This window comes from Coffea arabica, chromosome 5c (genome assembly GCF_036785885.1).
Source record: "Coffea arabica cultivar ET-39 chromosome 5c, Coffea Arabica ET-39 HiFi, whole genome shotgun sequence".
Classification (NCBI taxonomy): Eukaryota; Viridiplantae; Streptophyta; class Magnoliopsida; order Gentianales; family Rubiaceae; genus Coffea; species Coffea arabica.
This window is the reverse complement of record NC_092319.1, coordinates 44,218,755-44,234,819: the sequence shown is the minus strand read 5'-3', so window position 1 is coordinate 44,234,819 and position 16,065 is coordinate 44,218,755. Positions and strand designations below refer to the sequence as shown.

Here is a 16,065-nt window from a genome sequence, read left to right as displayed (position 1 = left end):
ATCAAAAGTGGAAATAGCTAGAAATTTTGCAACGTTCTTCATAAAATTCTGATTGAAGAATAAATCGCTACCTTACATAAGCTATGAGCAACAATACATCACTGTTTCCAGCCAGCATGGAGATAAGCACATTGAAGAAGCTACCATATAATAAGATACTATTTCTTGTAACAAGGCATTAGAATCTAGAATAACTACTCGAATTGCTCTGTAATGTGAACCTGCCAATAGAGGAATATGACCCCTCATTGCTGATCGCCATATCAATGTAATTGGATTAAAATCCAAGACTCATAAATAGTCTAATAAATCTTCTTGGTTCTGCAAATCCCAAATGACTACTCTGCCATCCAACCCTGAGGTGTAAAAAACATGGAAGATTTGGCTTATGAGTCTCTCAAGTGCTCATCATTAGAACCTGAGGTGCTAAAATAGGAAACACCTAAGCTCATCTGGACTAACCTGAGGTGCTAAACCTGGTTACTTTTGAACCCACTTTCCTATTTAATGGTACAATACAACTGCAACCAAGATAGAGAAGAGAAGGTTAATATTTATGCCAATGAATTGTCAACAGATGTCAAAGACAAATGCCAAGATAAAAAGATTAAAAGGGATAGCATAATGACAAGCATAATCAGTACTTGATGCAGTTCTCATGAATGCCACCATGCAGCCTTGAAGGTTGAACACTATCGTTGCTAATTCCATATCTTGATTGGCCATAGAGTTTTCCAAATGCTTCAGAAAACTGGAAAACAGATAAAGCTCCAACTTATCTTGTGATCAATTATATAGAAGTCAAATGCCATTAGTGACGCAGCTAGGCATTCCAAAAACGGAGAAATTTTAAATCTGAATTGAGTGAGCTAAAACTTCCAGCAGATAACAAAGGGAAAATTGAAACCTAAAATTGGCCCAAAATAAAAACTGAAACTACTCATCCAGCAATATAATAGGGAATCAAAATTCAACCATATAACGTGAGAACGAGGTGGCTATTTTGGGAAAGAATTTGCTCAATGACAAGTGGATATCTCCCTGCAGAAAGATCCTTTCGAATTTTGAACAGAAAAGGTTTCACGTGGTACGATAGCATTTTCTTACTTTGGACCCCAATCTATATACCCTCAAATGAAAAAGAGATACCTGTGAACCAGATTTTGCGCTTGAAGCTGCTGCTTTTCTTTCACCAAGGAACCTCAGAAAACCCCTGAACATAATTTAATCACTTCATTAATAATGAGACCATTTAAATTTTTTAAAAAATCCAATAAACAAGCAATGCACTAGCATTAGCATAAACAACCTTCAACTTCCAAAAAGCATTCTTGACTTTGTAAGTACATCAGCAGTCAATACCCTACCCAGTAACAAAAGGAACTTTACTACAATCCTGAAATAGTTTCCCATCATTGGTTTCACCCATATTTTAGCTGGCCAGTTCATGTGTACAACATATACACCAACTCAACTTCAGAGGCAAGCTTCAAATGAGAATGGCAGAATGCAAAAATTGCTGGATGGTATGAGTGGGTATCAATTTTACCCAATCTTGAGCTAGACCACAAAAGGCCATCCAAGAAACCTGAATCTGGAGATGTCTACAATGTTATTCTATTCCAATTCTTAAAAAAAAAAAAATCTAAATTTCTTTTAAAGCTAAATGGTCAAAGTGAACAAGGACATACTCCTTATGCAAAAGAATACCATGACTTTCACAATGGTAGTTTGCAGATTTGTCGTGATAATACTGAGTCAAATCCTCAGCACCCCATCCCATCTTATCCCGAAATTATATTTCTAAATTAAATAGACACGCAACCTTCACACCTCCTCGGGCAAACTAAACTTTGGCCCACATGTATGGCAATTCTTTCAACTCGAGTTGCTCCAAACCATATAAAATTACAGGAGCTTCAGAATCACCCTAAGAAATACATAAAGAATCACAGTGATGAAGTTCAAGCTCTAGAGAGAGAGAGTGAGAGATAGAAGGGAATCAGAGGCATTTGATGGAAACCAAAGCCTCTGCATACCAATTGTTGCCAAAACTGAAGAATACAATAAAGCACAAAATCTACAGTATCATTTAAAAGATAAGACTTCAGACTTGTGGCAGCATAAAATTCCTTGCTTTGTCAAACAAATCAATAGTGAATACCAGATGCATTGGACATGACAACAACACAAAGCTAGAAGTGGAGATCCCAATATAGATACAATAAAAGGCTCTGGAACGGAAATCTACAGCTAAGAAATCAATTTATGGGTAAACAACAACAAGAAGAATTACTTTCTATAATGTACGCATAAGAGTAACAAGGCAACCCACCACAGTCCACTTTCATCTGCTACAAAAACCATTGGATTGCAATCAAATCCCACACCAATCACCACTCTTTCAGAAAGATACAAAACCTGAAATTTAGAAGGATAAAAATACAATCTCACTTAATCATTAATGCAACATATATAAAGTGTAAGAATATTAGTAAATGATTGAGAATGATTTCTGACCCACATCACGAAGAGGCAAATCACGGAATGCAACACTTTGAGCTAAAGGAGAGGGTCCAACATCATCAACAAAGTAGATCATTGAGTTATGACCTGAGAAACAAGTCCAAATCTTAAAGAATGTTAGTGAGACATGTAGAAAAATGTTCGTACCAAATGCCAATTTTCTTTAACATGAACACAAAGTAATATCTCGGATTTCCAATTCAATCATTTGCTAGTAGCAATGACATTCAAGTCACTACAACCAGAATCAAAGCTTAACAGCATTCTTGACTATGATTGCAGTGAACAGAACATGTAACTATTGAAAGCATCTTAGTTTGCAGCCTGCCAGTATGAAGTCAGAAGCAAAACCCTCAATTTTGCAAAAAGAAAGGAGAAAAATAAAAAATAAAATAAAAAAAGAGTTCCTCACCTACATAGGCTAAAGTATTGCCACTTGGGGACCATTTGACACCAAAAGCCCAGCAAAATGAGAGATCAAGTTGAACAATTTGCTGCCCGCCGATTGCGAAGGATAGATAACATTAAATGTAGGATTTAGTCTTGAAAAAGTTCATGAGATAACAATAAAAAGGGAAAATCCACCCGATGAATTGATTATCTTTGTATTTATTCACTAATTTCAGGAACAGATCACGTAATCCACCTGGTCTCTTACAGATATTATGCAAATGGCTTCTTAAAATTTTCGGAGTTGATAATGTAAGAAATGAATAATAAAACTCATTGCATGCAAGGAACAAACGTGCGAATAGAAGCAAGGTAAGATTCAAACCTCTCCAAATTTAGAATCTGAAGGACCTAAACCCGCTTCCCTGCCAACAAACAATTGCATACTGATAAGATTTCTTTCTTTATTTATTTTATTTATTTTTTTATAAGGTGAATGCATTTTCTCCAAGCTTTTTAGACAGTAAATGGGAAAAAGATTAAAATTTCAAACACAAAGATTAAAATTTCAAACACATACCTTGTGTCAACGCCTTTAATGAAAGTAGAAAATACTCGGCATTTTCCATCAGTAGATGTGGTTGCAAGGAATATCTATACATGAAAAATACTGTTACCACTAACTCAGAAAGGAACAAGAGATCTACAACAAAATGCAGCGGTTTGCATTACAACAAAGATATCACTCAAACATTTGTTCCCATATCAACATAAAATCTACAAATAGGAAATATCCTTTTTTCATGTGGTAGATCAAAAGAACAGAAACCATATTATTGTACAAAATAATGTTGTACTTCAGATGCATCAGTGATTTATTTCAAACATACGCATTTCATAAACTTAGAAATCCTTTCGAGTGGATATAGGCTTTCTTAGTGTTGGAGGTCCACTCAAAGGCACAGAGATAAACTTGAAGGTGTAACACGTGAAGCCCTGTTCTACATACTACACCAGGGATCTGCGGGAAGGCAAAGCCAAAATACAAATCAATCAAAAAGCTAAAAGAGCTGTTCAGCTGATTAGCATAGCTCCATGGTATTTACCGCTTTCAGCTTGACTTAACCATATCCTTATCTTACCAAATGCCATTTTAACCAACTGGCACATCCCTTTGTACATTACATTTCACCATGCATCTTTTGCTTCTCTTATCAGCTCTTTTACTGAATCCGTTTGTTACTTAAACAAGGGGCATATGCATGATAAAGCCATGAAGCTCCTTTCCAAGATGAACATCTTAAGCAACAGAAACTTTGATCGAATTACATGTAGAAAAAAAAACTTAAGAACCAAGCAAAAAGTTTACAAGCAGCATGCAAGAGAAACTAAGTCATTGCTGAAAACCAATTAAAAAAAACAAAAGATGCAGCGGAAGAGGTGCACATTGTAACCACTGCAATCATCATAATCACCAGTTCCACCAATTTTCCTATTATTTATATTTGAAAGCTAAAAAAGTGTTTTCTGATGCTCCAATTAACATCTGGTTGATTGGCACAGGGAATTAAGGTCAAAATGACACCAGACTCACGTTATTGGGGTGCCAGGCAACACTAGTAACGGATGAATCATGCTTCTTCCTGATAAGCTTACTAACCCACCTGACAGAAATATATATCAAGGTTAGAAAACATGACTACAGTAATTGTTGATTACAAAATATTCGTATAATTACATAAAAGCAATATCATCATAACCATTGGGGTCAACCTAGTGGCCAAGGGAGGGCTTTTAGAGTCTTCTCCACTGCCAAGTTTAGGGTTCGAATCCTGTGCTTGGCAACTGGGGATAGGAAGTCTGTGGGGAGGGGTGAAAAAGTATTTACAAAAAAAAAAAATCATCATGCAAAATATGTGAGAACCAAAAAAGCCTACTTGACCCTTCACAGACCACTCTAAAAAACAATAAAATGATTAATAAATGCCAATAAAGAAGACCAAAGATAAAGGCTTTCCACTGGAAGCCAAGGGGTATAATACTAGTATTTGATGTAGCTACACAGAACTTGACAATAGTGTTTACCAGTTATTCTCCTGCTCATAGTAGCACACACAAACAGTTTTAGCCCCACTTCCAACTGCAAACTTATTCTCTGAAAGAAAAATTAGATAGACTAAGAAGATTGCAAAGAAAATCAACAATGATTACATTAACAGCAGAGTAGTCAACCAATAGAGTTCGATAAAACAAGAAATCCAGTGTAATTCATTAGCAAGGAAAGGAGATAAAAATTACAGATTAGTTTCCTTGATTAAGAAAGAAAGATCATAGAATGTCAAATGTGAAAAGTACATCCAAAACTGTATTTCATACGATGCAAAAAAATAAAATCTAAACAACGTTGCGATTCCATCAACACCCACAACAATGTTAGGCTATGCCAACATTATCTTGACAGGACCATGCTGTTTTCTAACAAAAAATTTTGTACTTCGGATGGCCTTCTGCCACAAAAGAACAAGTTACAGAATCGAGGAGATGGATTTATTGTGCTGGCTTTGGTTCATAATTAATCAGCAATAGATATCAACCTATAGACATGACCACTTACTATAGGTTAAACAATTTAATTCTTTCATTTTTTGACACTGATGTTGGGTCATATAATCTTCTCCAAACTCTTATATGGTGGATAGATAGTCCAGATATATCTCCTTGTGCACAGGGAACAACTCATTTCCTTTTAGTGCTTGAGTGCTGTGTGTGTCTATGCCGGAGGGAGAAAGGTAGAACCAACGCTTGTCATTACCATCTATAGCAAATTATGCATTTTCAAATTTGGCTCAATTACCAAATATCGATTGCAGGGAAGGCATAAAAAACTAGTCATTCTATTTCATAGTTCAAGTGTAATTGTTTGCTTAGAATAGTCCCATAGAATAGGCTGGCCTTCAGAAAAGGATCTTTGATTCCAAGAAATTATTTATCAATTCTCGCATATTTCATTTTACTACAGTTTCTCATAACATGGTTATTTGACGGCCATTTTGTCAGTAATAGGACAAATAGAAAGAATGAAGTCACGGATGAATACCCTACTTTTCGATTAATTTCACATGATCCAAAGTATCATAGAAGATGGTCACTTGTCGGACAATACTGCAAGTTCCTGTTAAGGTACTCATCCTTTTGCTGAATGTAACAACATGACACATATGAACATGACACTGATGCAGCAGAGTTAAAATTTGACAACAATAATTACATGCACTCCGAATAGAGGCAACATCACATCAAGTCATCAATCAGGCAAGATAAAAGAGTAATATGATGAAGACAATGTTCACACATGGAAATTAACAATTCTAACGGAGCTGCAAGGATTAGGCCACACCTTTTGGACTCCACTGCACACAAAGTGCAGCACGATTTAGCCTAAGGATAACAAGAGTGGGCACCCATTCTGTTGTTTCTTGGTTCCAAACATATCTACAAGGAAACTTCAGTGAAAAAGAGTGATCATACAGTAACTGTGCACTTCAGAGAAAGGTAAAGGGAAGGGAAGGAGAGGGATTAGGGAACAACCAAAAGACTGAAGCTAATATTAGATTTTCATAATTCATATCAAGATATAAACTATGTAAAACACAAGATAATCAATGGCTCAAGATCAAGGCGCTCACGAATTCCGATCATGAGATACAGTAACTATCTTGTTTGACCTTGAACTCCAATCAATCCCAGAAACGATCTGATCATGCTGTAAGAAGATAGACAAGGCAAGAAGCAGATATTTATTCAGCAAAACTTTCAAACAGAACCATCTTGGGAGGAAAATGATATGAACATTCAATCAAAAAAACATATACAATAAAGAAAAATGTCCGACTAAATACAAATGACCTTTTCTAGGGATATATACTAATTCTGGAGTACAATGCTGAAATATAAACCATAAGGAAGTTTCAAAGTCAGGTTTTATAATAATGTTAAACCCATTCCTTTCTATCAAAACCGGAAATTAAGATATTTCAGACACACAACATAAAGCTGCTTGGATTTTGAGGGATATCGACCAGGCATATCCAAAACCAACACCATTTACAGCAACATAAATCAAAAGCTGAACTTATAATCCAAACAGCATAGAAGCATATGAAAGTTAAGAAAGAGATGACAAAAAAGTGGTTCCTGTTTGCCAAGTAAAAGCACAGATGTACATAAAAAGCAGAAACCCGCCAATCTTATCATACAATGAAACACAGGAAGAGCAAAAAAGCGCCATTAAAGTTACCTTCTGAAGGACATGGATCCTTTCCCACTTCTCCTCCTCAGATCTTCTATAGATATGCACTTCATCATTGTTTGGACAAAGCGCAATCACTACAAACAAGTTGGGCATAAATTAGACACTTTTCAGACTATACATACTTGAAGCAACAAACCAATACCCAACAATTGCAGAACACATTCCAGATTTTCAAGAACAGTTTTTCTGAACCAAAACTGTAACTCAAATGAATAATCATTATGAAAGTGAAAGATAAGAAAGCCCTGTAACATGATAGAATACTAATCATTAGAAATGTAAATGCAAACCACAAATGTGGTTATAGATAGTTATCTCCTATCACTAGGCCACTAGCTTTGCAATGGCAATCCATATAGGTTCCTGGATATTTTGCAGTCTCCTCCACTGCCTGTTGCCTTTTATTTTTGATCTGGGACAACTTTGTCTCATTTAGTAAAAATGTGTAAGGGGCGAAAGGCAAGACCAGAAATAACAGCCAGACGGCAGAACACCGAACAGAGAACCAAGCACCTCTGAAACAGGTTCCACAAAGATACCTCACCCAGTAAATTGTTCTTTCCTATGGGCCATGCGGGACAAACTGAAGGAAAAGACTAGCCCTTTTAGGGGATTGCAGGAAGGCTATTTTAAAGTACACAAAATCTTAGAAAAACAACAGCTTTGCACAAAGGCTCAGTATAAAAAAGTCATCTTGCTAACACAAAGAAAACATGAAACAAAACCCTTCAGATATAATCAACCCAAAACTCAGAATTACCAATTGAGCTAAATGACTCCACCGTCCAGACTTAAACCAAAAGGCTAGTACTAAATGCTAATACCATAAACCTTTATAAGACAAATTCTACAAATATTTCTTACAGAGTTTAGAAAAAAGGACAGAGAAGAGAGCAGAAGGCATGTACTGGATAGGTCAGGGCTCCAAGCATGGCAAGTAACGCAATCAGCAAATTTATACACTGAAACTGCAGCCATTTCTGATTAAAAACTCCAGCTGCACAAGGAAAAATTTTGAGTGGGGAAAACTATGCTGCTACTGCTGCTGCAGCTTTGGATTGATCTGTTCACTGAAAATCAGATCTATGGACAAATTTCAGGAATTGAAACGTAGAATTTTGAGAAGGAAGGTGGGTGGGGAAGGCTATGATTTGTTTGTTTACCAATCAGTGTCGCGCTTTTTAGCATCGGAAAATGCTTCGATGAGACGTAAAGATGTTTGGCACTTGGTACTATTAGTACTTAACTAATCTTTTATGTATATTTCCTGTTTCTTTTATTTTTGAATTTCTTTTTGGTCTTCTTCTCCATTAGTTTTCTTTCCTTCTTTTATTTGTTGTTGAAAAATTTGTACAGAATTTGCAATGTATAATTTTTGCCAAAATTACTCTGTTTTTTTGGTCAAAATTAATTCTATGGAAAAACGTCCGCAATATGGTTTGGCATTGGAGGAGGAAAATGATTTTTTTTTTTTTTGTAAGGAGGAACATCTCTAAGTGCTAAATATTTTTATTTTCCAAATTTCAGACACTTTTGCCATATTAGAAAAGCTTTTACATTTAAAATTCTGAAATTTATGTGATTCCACCGTTCATTTAAATAGCAAAAAATTGAACAAACGAATCAAATACTCATAAAATTATATTATGATCGAATGAAAAATATTTTTTAGTCATGTTGAAACGCTTAAAATATTATTCTTTTTTTTAAAGAAAATATTGTTCAAGTTGATACTAAAAGATAAAGTTGATATAAGACTATCTAAGTGACCTTGCCCCGTAGTTTTTCTTATACGAAATGAGAAAAGGAAAGGCAAATATTATCTTCTACCTTTTTTGTTTTTGGTAAATTGACTCTATTATCATGTCGAAATTACGGATTTCAAGCTGTGAAAATGGACGCATATTGGAAATAAACTGATGCACTTTGAATTTTGAAAGCCGAACTGTTTACTGAAATCGATGAAGTAACTCACTGCCAATCACCCATTAAAAGTTTAATTAACATAAGTTCAACATTTATTATCATTACCATCCCCAGCTGGGTTCACAAATATTATATTATTGTTTTCTTTAGCAATTGTTGAAGAGGTATGTTCAAGAAATGTGCCAAGCCAAAGCCCTCGAGTCTTTTAGCAAAACAGCAAGTGAAAACGCCGCAGGTAAAATACATCTCAAGCTGTAAATTAAGAAGCACTTAATTCTTCAAAGAACCTGCGACTTTAACATCCTTGTGTTCTTGCTCTGGATGACTTCTACTCCAATAATCTATCCTCGAGAGTGTTTCTTTACAACAATATGGTTTAAGAGGTTAGACTAGACTTGATGAACTCCCCCGCGTGGCTGAGAAGAAAAGTAGTAACAAGAAGGAAAACAATTTACCATGTCATTATTCAATTTTGGAAACAACAATTAAGAGTACAAGATCCCACAAGATAAACCCTCAGTTTGGTGGTGGTGAGAAAGCTTGAATTAACAACCAAGGGTCATAGCATTTGCCGACTGCTCACCAACTCCAGCGTTTGCCACCATGGGTCCTCTTGGTTTTTGATGGCTTCTCTGATTTGGAATGAAAATCATCATGTCATTGCAGTTAACGTATCTTTCCTATTTCAAGCAGAAGGCCGAACTGCATGTTGTAAACCTGCAACATGGCTAAATATCCAATGAAACATTAGAAGAGAACAGAGACCAGATAACGTGCAGGGTGGCCACTGCTCCACCTAGATGACAATAAGTGACTCCAGTGGTTCTACTTAGGACCGAGAAGCACAGAGTAAAGTCGAAAGTATACAGCTTTGTATTTTATTAGGATATGCCTTTCAAGCAAGCAGGTGGTAGAATGTCCCTTTAGTAAGTAAACTTTGGTTAAGTTCACCATTTGATCGTTTACTTTATCAAGCTGGACATGAACAATTTTCTCAAGTGATCGTTTATTTTATCGCTTAGATGAAACTCACACATTTCTGCATGGAAAGAAATAATGACTTACATGGATATGTCCATCCTCAGCTGGAAAGCCAAGAGGAAACTGCCAACAAAGGAATCACAAGTACTAATCCAAAGTTCACCAAGCCATCGACATCTTTGACCTTTTCCACACTCTCGTGAATAGTACTCAACGTCCGTGTAAAAGGACAAGTCACCTGTTGATCCTGTGGTTAGACGCATATTAGTAAATTTTTCGTAATGCGTCATCAACAATATTAGTTTCTAATTTTATAGGAACATGAGTATGGTGCTGCAGACCTTCCTCCCGAATCTTTTTTTCCCCACTTTAAATAATAAATACCACACATCATTCATTGATCTTAAAGAAATGCGCGCTGAAGGCAATGATTATATGCATCAGATACAGCAAATACGTTAGTCCTAACCATACAATCCCATTGAAATATGTTAGCCTCAGAATACTTGAGATACTTTCTACATGACGATAATGCTAATTTTCCCGTGATTCAAAAGCAGTCCGAATAATAATTTAATCCTTGACACAGACAGGTTAGATCAGACGTTACTCACCTTGATATTCAAACCGCTACCTTGGTCCTGAACATCTGAATTTTCTAGTATTCTTTGCCTGTCTTCCCCTGATGACATCTTGATTTCACCACTTTTGAGTTGCTTGCCAGAAAGTGCTCCATAAGCTGAGTCAGTATGAATTGTTTCCATGACTGAACCAAAGAAGTTTGTCACAGGTACCTATCAAAAGAAAATCAGGTAGCACAAATACATGAGCACCAAACTTGATTCAAGAAAGTTATCTTGACAAACAAATAGCTCAATAAGGCACTCATAAATCCTATTTCAATATTTACCTTCTTATGTCATTTCAACAAGTACCATTATTTTTATTTTCACCATACAGGAGAAATTTGACTCCCATAGTTGGGTAATACCTATAACTCATCGTGAAAAAATTTCCCCTATAATTTCTCCTAGACTTTTTCAGTTTCGAATTAACATGTTACAGATAGAGAGTAGCAAGATATTATAGACAGGAAAGGGTCATTAGTAATTCGACCTAATCCTATAAAAGACTTGAAAAGAAGAAATATTTAGGTAATTGTCTAATCCTTCCATAAATGTTCTGAACTATCTTAGGCAAAAGATATTTGAAACCTCATATTGATTTTTTTCTACCTCATCAAGACGTTACTCTTCATTTTGGGCAAAGACCTATATGAGATCGCTCTAATCATTTTCAACACTTTCTCTTTATTACCCCCTTCTCCATTTTTCGTTTTTGGGAGAGAAAGTCATCTTTTCAATATATAATGAAGAACTTGAAACAAATTAAGAATGATGAAATGGTGAATCAGAGCAAGAGCGATCTGAACTTCACATACCTCTTCCAATCGTCGTTGATATAGATCTGTCCGATAATATGCTGTTGATAAAAGCAAATTTGGATTATATGAGTTGAACAAACTGCAAAATTGCAAAAATTGGTGTGTCATGATCAAGACTAGCAAACCACAAAGTTTCAAGTGGCATGGTAAAAAAAATCTGGTAATGCACCATCTTGCCTCCTTAGGATATTAGGTTCTCATTTCATTGACAGTGTTCACCAGGCACACTTACTGATGTTATAAAATGCTGTCACTAATTCATTACATATAAGATTAAGATTGAGATGTTCTCAAAAGGCACACGGTCATTACATGCTACAGATGGATTGAATAGATAACTTAACCTCCATTTGGGGTCACGTGTTGCAGCTACAAGAAATGTGAAATCTCACTGCGATTTAACAACTAAACAGCTTGCTAATTAAAAAAAGTTTGATTCAGAACTCGCTGATAAAATACGCACTATGGTCGCAGTCGTAGCATCAGAGGTTCTTATACCATTTAATGAAGAAAAGGGGGTGAAAAGTTCATAAATATAAACATTCTCATTTCTCTCCCTATCGTGGTATCTCTCGATCATTTCCTACTTCATGTCAGAGAAATACTTCACGGAAAGTACCAGCATCTATCGAAGACGGGACTTGCTCTGAGAAGTAATCCTCTAGAAATTTCCAAAAGAGAAGCATCCAGAATGTTGTTCAGTAATTTCGTGAAAACATGTCATAGTGAAATCTAATCAATCAAAGGTTAAAACCTAATAATTTAGTCAATAAAGATTCAGAATCCAAGCACAGTTAGAATCGTGAATTGTATCCAATGATCATACGCAATATTGATTTACATATACCTGCTTAGAGAAGCATTGTTATACATGTTTAGCCTCTCAAAAAAGGCAAGAGTGTAAAAGGTGAACCGGTCAACAACAGAGACACCAACCTGCGACAAACAAAAAAAGGTTTCAGAGAAGCCAATATCAACATGGACTGGGAAGGGGGCAGGGTTGTCATTGTGATTAAGCATTATCCAACTGACCTCCAGTGAGATATGTAAGAATTTCAAGAGCCTCCTTATGGTTTTAAAAATGAAATAGACCTTTCAGGGAAAAAATTATTAAAAAAAATTCCAAAGATAATTTGGGGGAAACATTAGAGAGGGAAGGTCATAGTAAGTACACTAAGGGGGGCACTGTTGTAGGAGTATTAATATTGATAAGAGTGGCCAATGTAACATTAAAAACTCAAGGGAGGCCTTGTAGCTACCATGATCCTTGTAAAAAGTTAGCATAATTTACCTAATAAAATCTTGATAGTAAACAAAACAAAAGAAATCAATCTACAATTGCAGAAAACTGTTGGTGCCCTATCTATATAGAGGTTCACTAATCAAAAATTGACGATTCCACAATCTCTTCACTTACATCAGAGTCCAAGTGATGCGAATATGAATTTTCTCCCTTCAAGCTACTCCCAACAGCCAAAACACCTGGTGAATGAAGCTGCAAAGCAAGAAATAGAACACGTCTCTCACTTCATGGTACAAAATGACATTGTATGACGACTAAAATTTAGGCTTTTCGCATACATAGATATTTTGAACGATCACAAATAAGTCCCAGACTTTTGAATGATCACAAATAATTGCCAGAAAATATAAAAATTTTCAATAGGAAAAGAAAAATGATGGTAGGTAGGAATTATCGCTTAGAGGCTAAAAGAACAGATGAAAGTACATTAGCAGTGGATTCAATAAGCAAGACAAGTGTCAGTGCAGGCAAGCCTGAAAATTTACTTTAACTCAGGCCAATCAAGTTTCTTCAAGGGGAACATAATGCCGTTCATCTCAAGAGACAATCACCATTGCAGCAGAAACATCCTACATAAATTCTAATACTTCTGACAAACCAAAGAAACCAACTAGAATAACAACAAAATCCTTACAGAACTAGACAAAAGAAAAAAGTAATCATATAACTGCATAAACAACAATAGTTATCCACTATCGACTAACAATGCTTCCTCAGTAAATTTCCTAGTGTACTTTTTTACCATGATCAGTCTTCCAACTAATACTAGATGTTCTTAATATATCAGATGGCAAAATCTAACCTGAGAAAAGAGAGTAGCTGCTTGGCAAGTGTCTACCATAATCAACAGCTCCTTGAATCTGGAAATTCAACAACCACGAAGACAGCTCAAATAATTTCACTATTCTTCTAATGTGATTGCTAAAATCTAACTGAGAATGACAAGATGCGGCAATTTATGTAAATCCCTGCATCTAAAAGTCAAATATGTTGGAACCTAACATCAAAGATTAGTCCTTCTCGGTTTTAGTTTCAAATATAGTCTTTCACAGACCTTTTGGTATCATCCTTACATAAACTCTACTGAAGATCTAACTTTTTACCTTCTTTTTTCCTTCATTTGTTTGACAGCATCAGCCAAATCATGACTCTGAAGCTCCTCTGAGTCTTGGAATTTTAGAAACTCATCTCCACCATGCCCTGTCATATATACAAGAATATGGCTTCCTTCATCACTTAGAAGACGTTTTGATCTAGGCACAGCATTTTCATGACGACCCATCAAGACTCGAAGAAAATTTTCAACAGTCACTTCATAACCTCGATAATCCACCTGACATTTTCAAGCAACAAAATTAATCCATCGTCCAGGTAAATGAAACATCTGAATTTAATGCAACAGAAAATTATTTTTTTTACTAGAATTTCCACTATTCTGTCAAGCAAACCCAACATAAAAGAGACAGTAACTACTCACTACACCAATACAATCTTTCACTAAAAATCTGAGAGTTTAACTTATTTGAATATTCCTTTCTTAGGGAAAAAATTTAAGAAGGGAAGGAATTCAAAAGGGGATGAGGACGGTTTGAATTAAAAGCTGGCTTTGAGACAAGGAACAAAGGCCCTTGACCAGTGGGCTACACTCGAGAAATCCCTTCACAAAATAACATCAATGTAAATATTATTCAAAATAAACAAGCTCATGGTTATTAAAGTGTGACAGCATCCATTTTTCTTCTAATTCAGAATCATGCAATTGTTGTCATGTCAAAACAGTACGGACCTATAATATCAAGTACGAAAAACCGAAAACAAGCTAAAAGATGATAAATTTAAAATTTTTCAAAATTGGCTCTATCAGATAAAAAGTAAAATCTACAAGAAATTCAGACTATTTACCTCTACATTATCTCCATACAAGTTAAGCCTGTGATTTTCATTGTTGAAAACCTGAGCAGGGTACTTATTGCGCGCATTGCAGGCCATATCATCTGCCAACATTAGAATTATCCTCTCATCCGGTATGCCTAGCCTCTTCACTGTTCTAAACGGCCATCACATCCGTATAAAATACAAACTGACTAAAATAAAAATAAAAATCAACGGAAAAAAATCAATTTTGTGACATAAAGGTACTAGGGTTTAATCATACCGGTATAAGGATAAAGTATTGGCCATATGACGATAATTAAACCTGAAAAATAAGCAAAGAATAATATATCTACAATATCAGAAAATGCTGTCACAATAGGAGAAAAGAAAATTAGACAAAAGAAGGGGAGAATTAATTGGGGTGTACCAGAATCGAGAGGTACAGACTAGGACTGCCCAATTATTTGTGTGCATTGTGGCGGTGGAATCGGGAACTGTAGACGAAATTGCTCCGGTGAGATTGGTAGCTATTAAAACCACCAATAACGCCACGGCTTTGGGGAAGTTGAAGCTCTCCATTTCTCAACTCAGACACGAAAATTAGTTCATCAGCTAACTGCGATTTTCTTCTGTATTTCTTCGGTAGAGTAATGAAGCTGATGAGTAGTGATGATAGCTGATGAGTTGTGTTTGTTCCTTGTTCTCCTATTTTAGTTCTTCTCTCGGTTGAAGGAAGAACCAAACAAGCCGTGACCAGAGATCCACGTGTTCTCCTTTAACCTTTTTTTTTTTTTTTTTGCCCTTTTTTTCTTAATGCTACCTTTGTAGAGTATACAACAACAAAACTAAGCTATAATATAGACTCTCTTTTTTTTTTTTGGAAAAAAGTAAAGAGAGAAAATTATGAATTTCAATGATAATTGACAAAAAAAAAGAATGTATTAAGAAGTGTTTAGTTCGTATTCCATAATTGGAATTATAAACTAATGAGTATTTGTAACGGGGAAGCTAAAATTTTGTGATAAGAAGGTGCAATGGTCAATTTTAATGTAAATCATATTCCTAGATTTATATAAGAAATATATTATGTGCTTTGATTTAAAATGTCAAATCAGTTTCTCTCGTTAGAGTGTCGTTAATGTTTAATTTGAAATATGTTCATCATTTTTTGTTAGAGGTAATTAATAAAATATCTTATTTTTTAAGGGATAAATAAAGAAAAAAGGTGAAATATATAAAATTTCAAAGGATAATCTATATAGAGAAAGGAATTTTTTAAAATTTAAGGGGCAATACAACTAAAAGAGA

The 16,065-nt window shown here is 35.4% G+C and overlaps 2 protein-coding genes across 8 annotated transcripts; both read right to left on the bottom strand.

The window, feature by feature from the left end:
- Positions 1 to 14: 14 nt before the first annotated feature.
- Positions 15 to 8,465, bottom strand: LOC113691132 (actin-related protein 2/3 complex subunit 1A). 3 transcript variants are annotated; one of them, XM_072051092.1, is made up of 15 exons: positions 8,137 to 8,465; positions 7,214 to 7,302; positions 6,603 to 6,679; positions 6,314 to 6,408; positions 5,002 to 5,071; positions 4,511 to 4,580; positions 3,497 to 3,570; positions 3,302 to 3,341; positions 2,939 to 3,020; positions 2,525 to 2,613; positions 2,297 to 2,421; positions 1,150 to 1,213; positions 645 to 751; positions 468 to 521; positions 15 to 361 (listed from the first exon to the last, which is right to left on the bottom strand). In XM_072051092.1, exons 1-15 carry the CDS (start codon positions 8,204 to 8,206, stop codon positions 292 to 294), a joined length of 1,176 nt encoding a protein of 391 aa, XP_071907193.1. In that variant the 5' UTR covers positions 8,207 to 8,465; the 3' UTR covers positions 15 to 291. The 3 variants fall into 3 exon arrangements, with proteins under 3 accessions (XP_071907193.1, XP_027065147.1, XP_071907194.1); XM_027209346.2 differs by having other exon boundaries at positions 15 to 356; positions 463 to 521; positions 2,336 to 2,421; positions 8,137 to 8,464; XM_072051093.1 differs by having other exon boundaries at positions 2,336 to 2,421; positions 8,137 to 8,463.
- A 925-nt stretch (positions 8,466 to 9,390) lies between these two features.
- LOC113688948 (uncharacterized) lies at positions 9,391 to 15,550 on the bottom strand. Of its 5 annotated transcripts, none has more exons than XM_027206776.2 (11): positions 15,185 to 15,550; positions 15,038 to 15,079; positions 14,785 to 14,929; positions 13,986 to 14,215; positions 13,685 to 13,742; positions 12,997 to 13,074; positions 12,427 to 12,515; positions 11,577 to 11,658; positions 10,750 to 10,929; positions 10,220 to 10,373; positions 9,391 to 9,882 (listed from the first exon to the last, which is right to left on the bottom strand). In XM_027206776.2, the coding sequence occupies exons 1-10, from the start codon at positions 15,334 to 15,336 to the stop codon at positions 10,236 to 10,238; spliced, it is 1,194 nt and encodes a 397-aa protein (XP_027062577.1). In that variant the 5' UTR covers positions 15,337 to 15,550; the 3' UTR covers positions 9,391 to 9,882; positions 10,220 to 10,235. The 5 variants fall into 5 exon arrangements, with proteins under 5 accessions (XP_027062577.1, XP_027062576.1, XP_027062575.1 ...); XM_027206775.2 differs by having other exon boundaries at positions 9,391 to 9,871; positions 10,220 to 10,382; positions 15,185 to 15,549; XM_027206774.2 differs by having other exon boundaries at positions 10,220 to 10,382; positions 15,185 to 15,548.
- Positions 15,551 to 16,065: the final 515 nt, after the last annotated feature.

Coding starts and splice junctions, on each gene's coding strand:
- LOC113691132 (XM_072051092.1), bottom strand. CDS start 8,206: ATGGCTGCAGTTTCAGTGTATAAATTTGCTGATTGCGTTACTTGCCAT. Junction 6,409..6,602: donor GTATCTCATGATCGGAATTC/GTGAGCGCCTTG, acceptor GTTTCCTTGTAG/ATATGTTTGGAACCAAGAAA. Junction 2,422..2,524: donor GTGATTTGCCTCTTCGTGAT/GTGGGTCAGAAA, acceptor TCTAAATTTCAG/GTTTTGTATCTTTCTGAAAG.
- LOC113688948 (XM_027206775.2), bottom strand. CDS start 15,336: ATGGAGAGCTTCAACTTCCCCAAAGCCGTGGCGTTATTGGTGGTTTTA. Junction 15,080..15,184: donor GTCTGTACCTCTCGATTCTG/GTACACCCCAAT, acceptor CTTATTTTTCAG/GTTTAATTATCGTCATATGG. Junction 13,743..13,985: donor CAAATGAAGGAAAAAAGAAG/GTAAAAAGTTAG, acceptor TTGAATTTCCAG/ATTCAAGGAGCTGTTGATTA.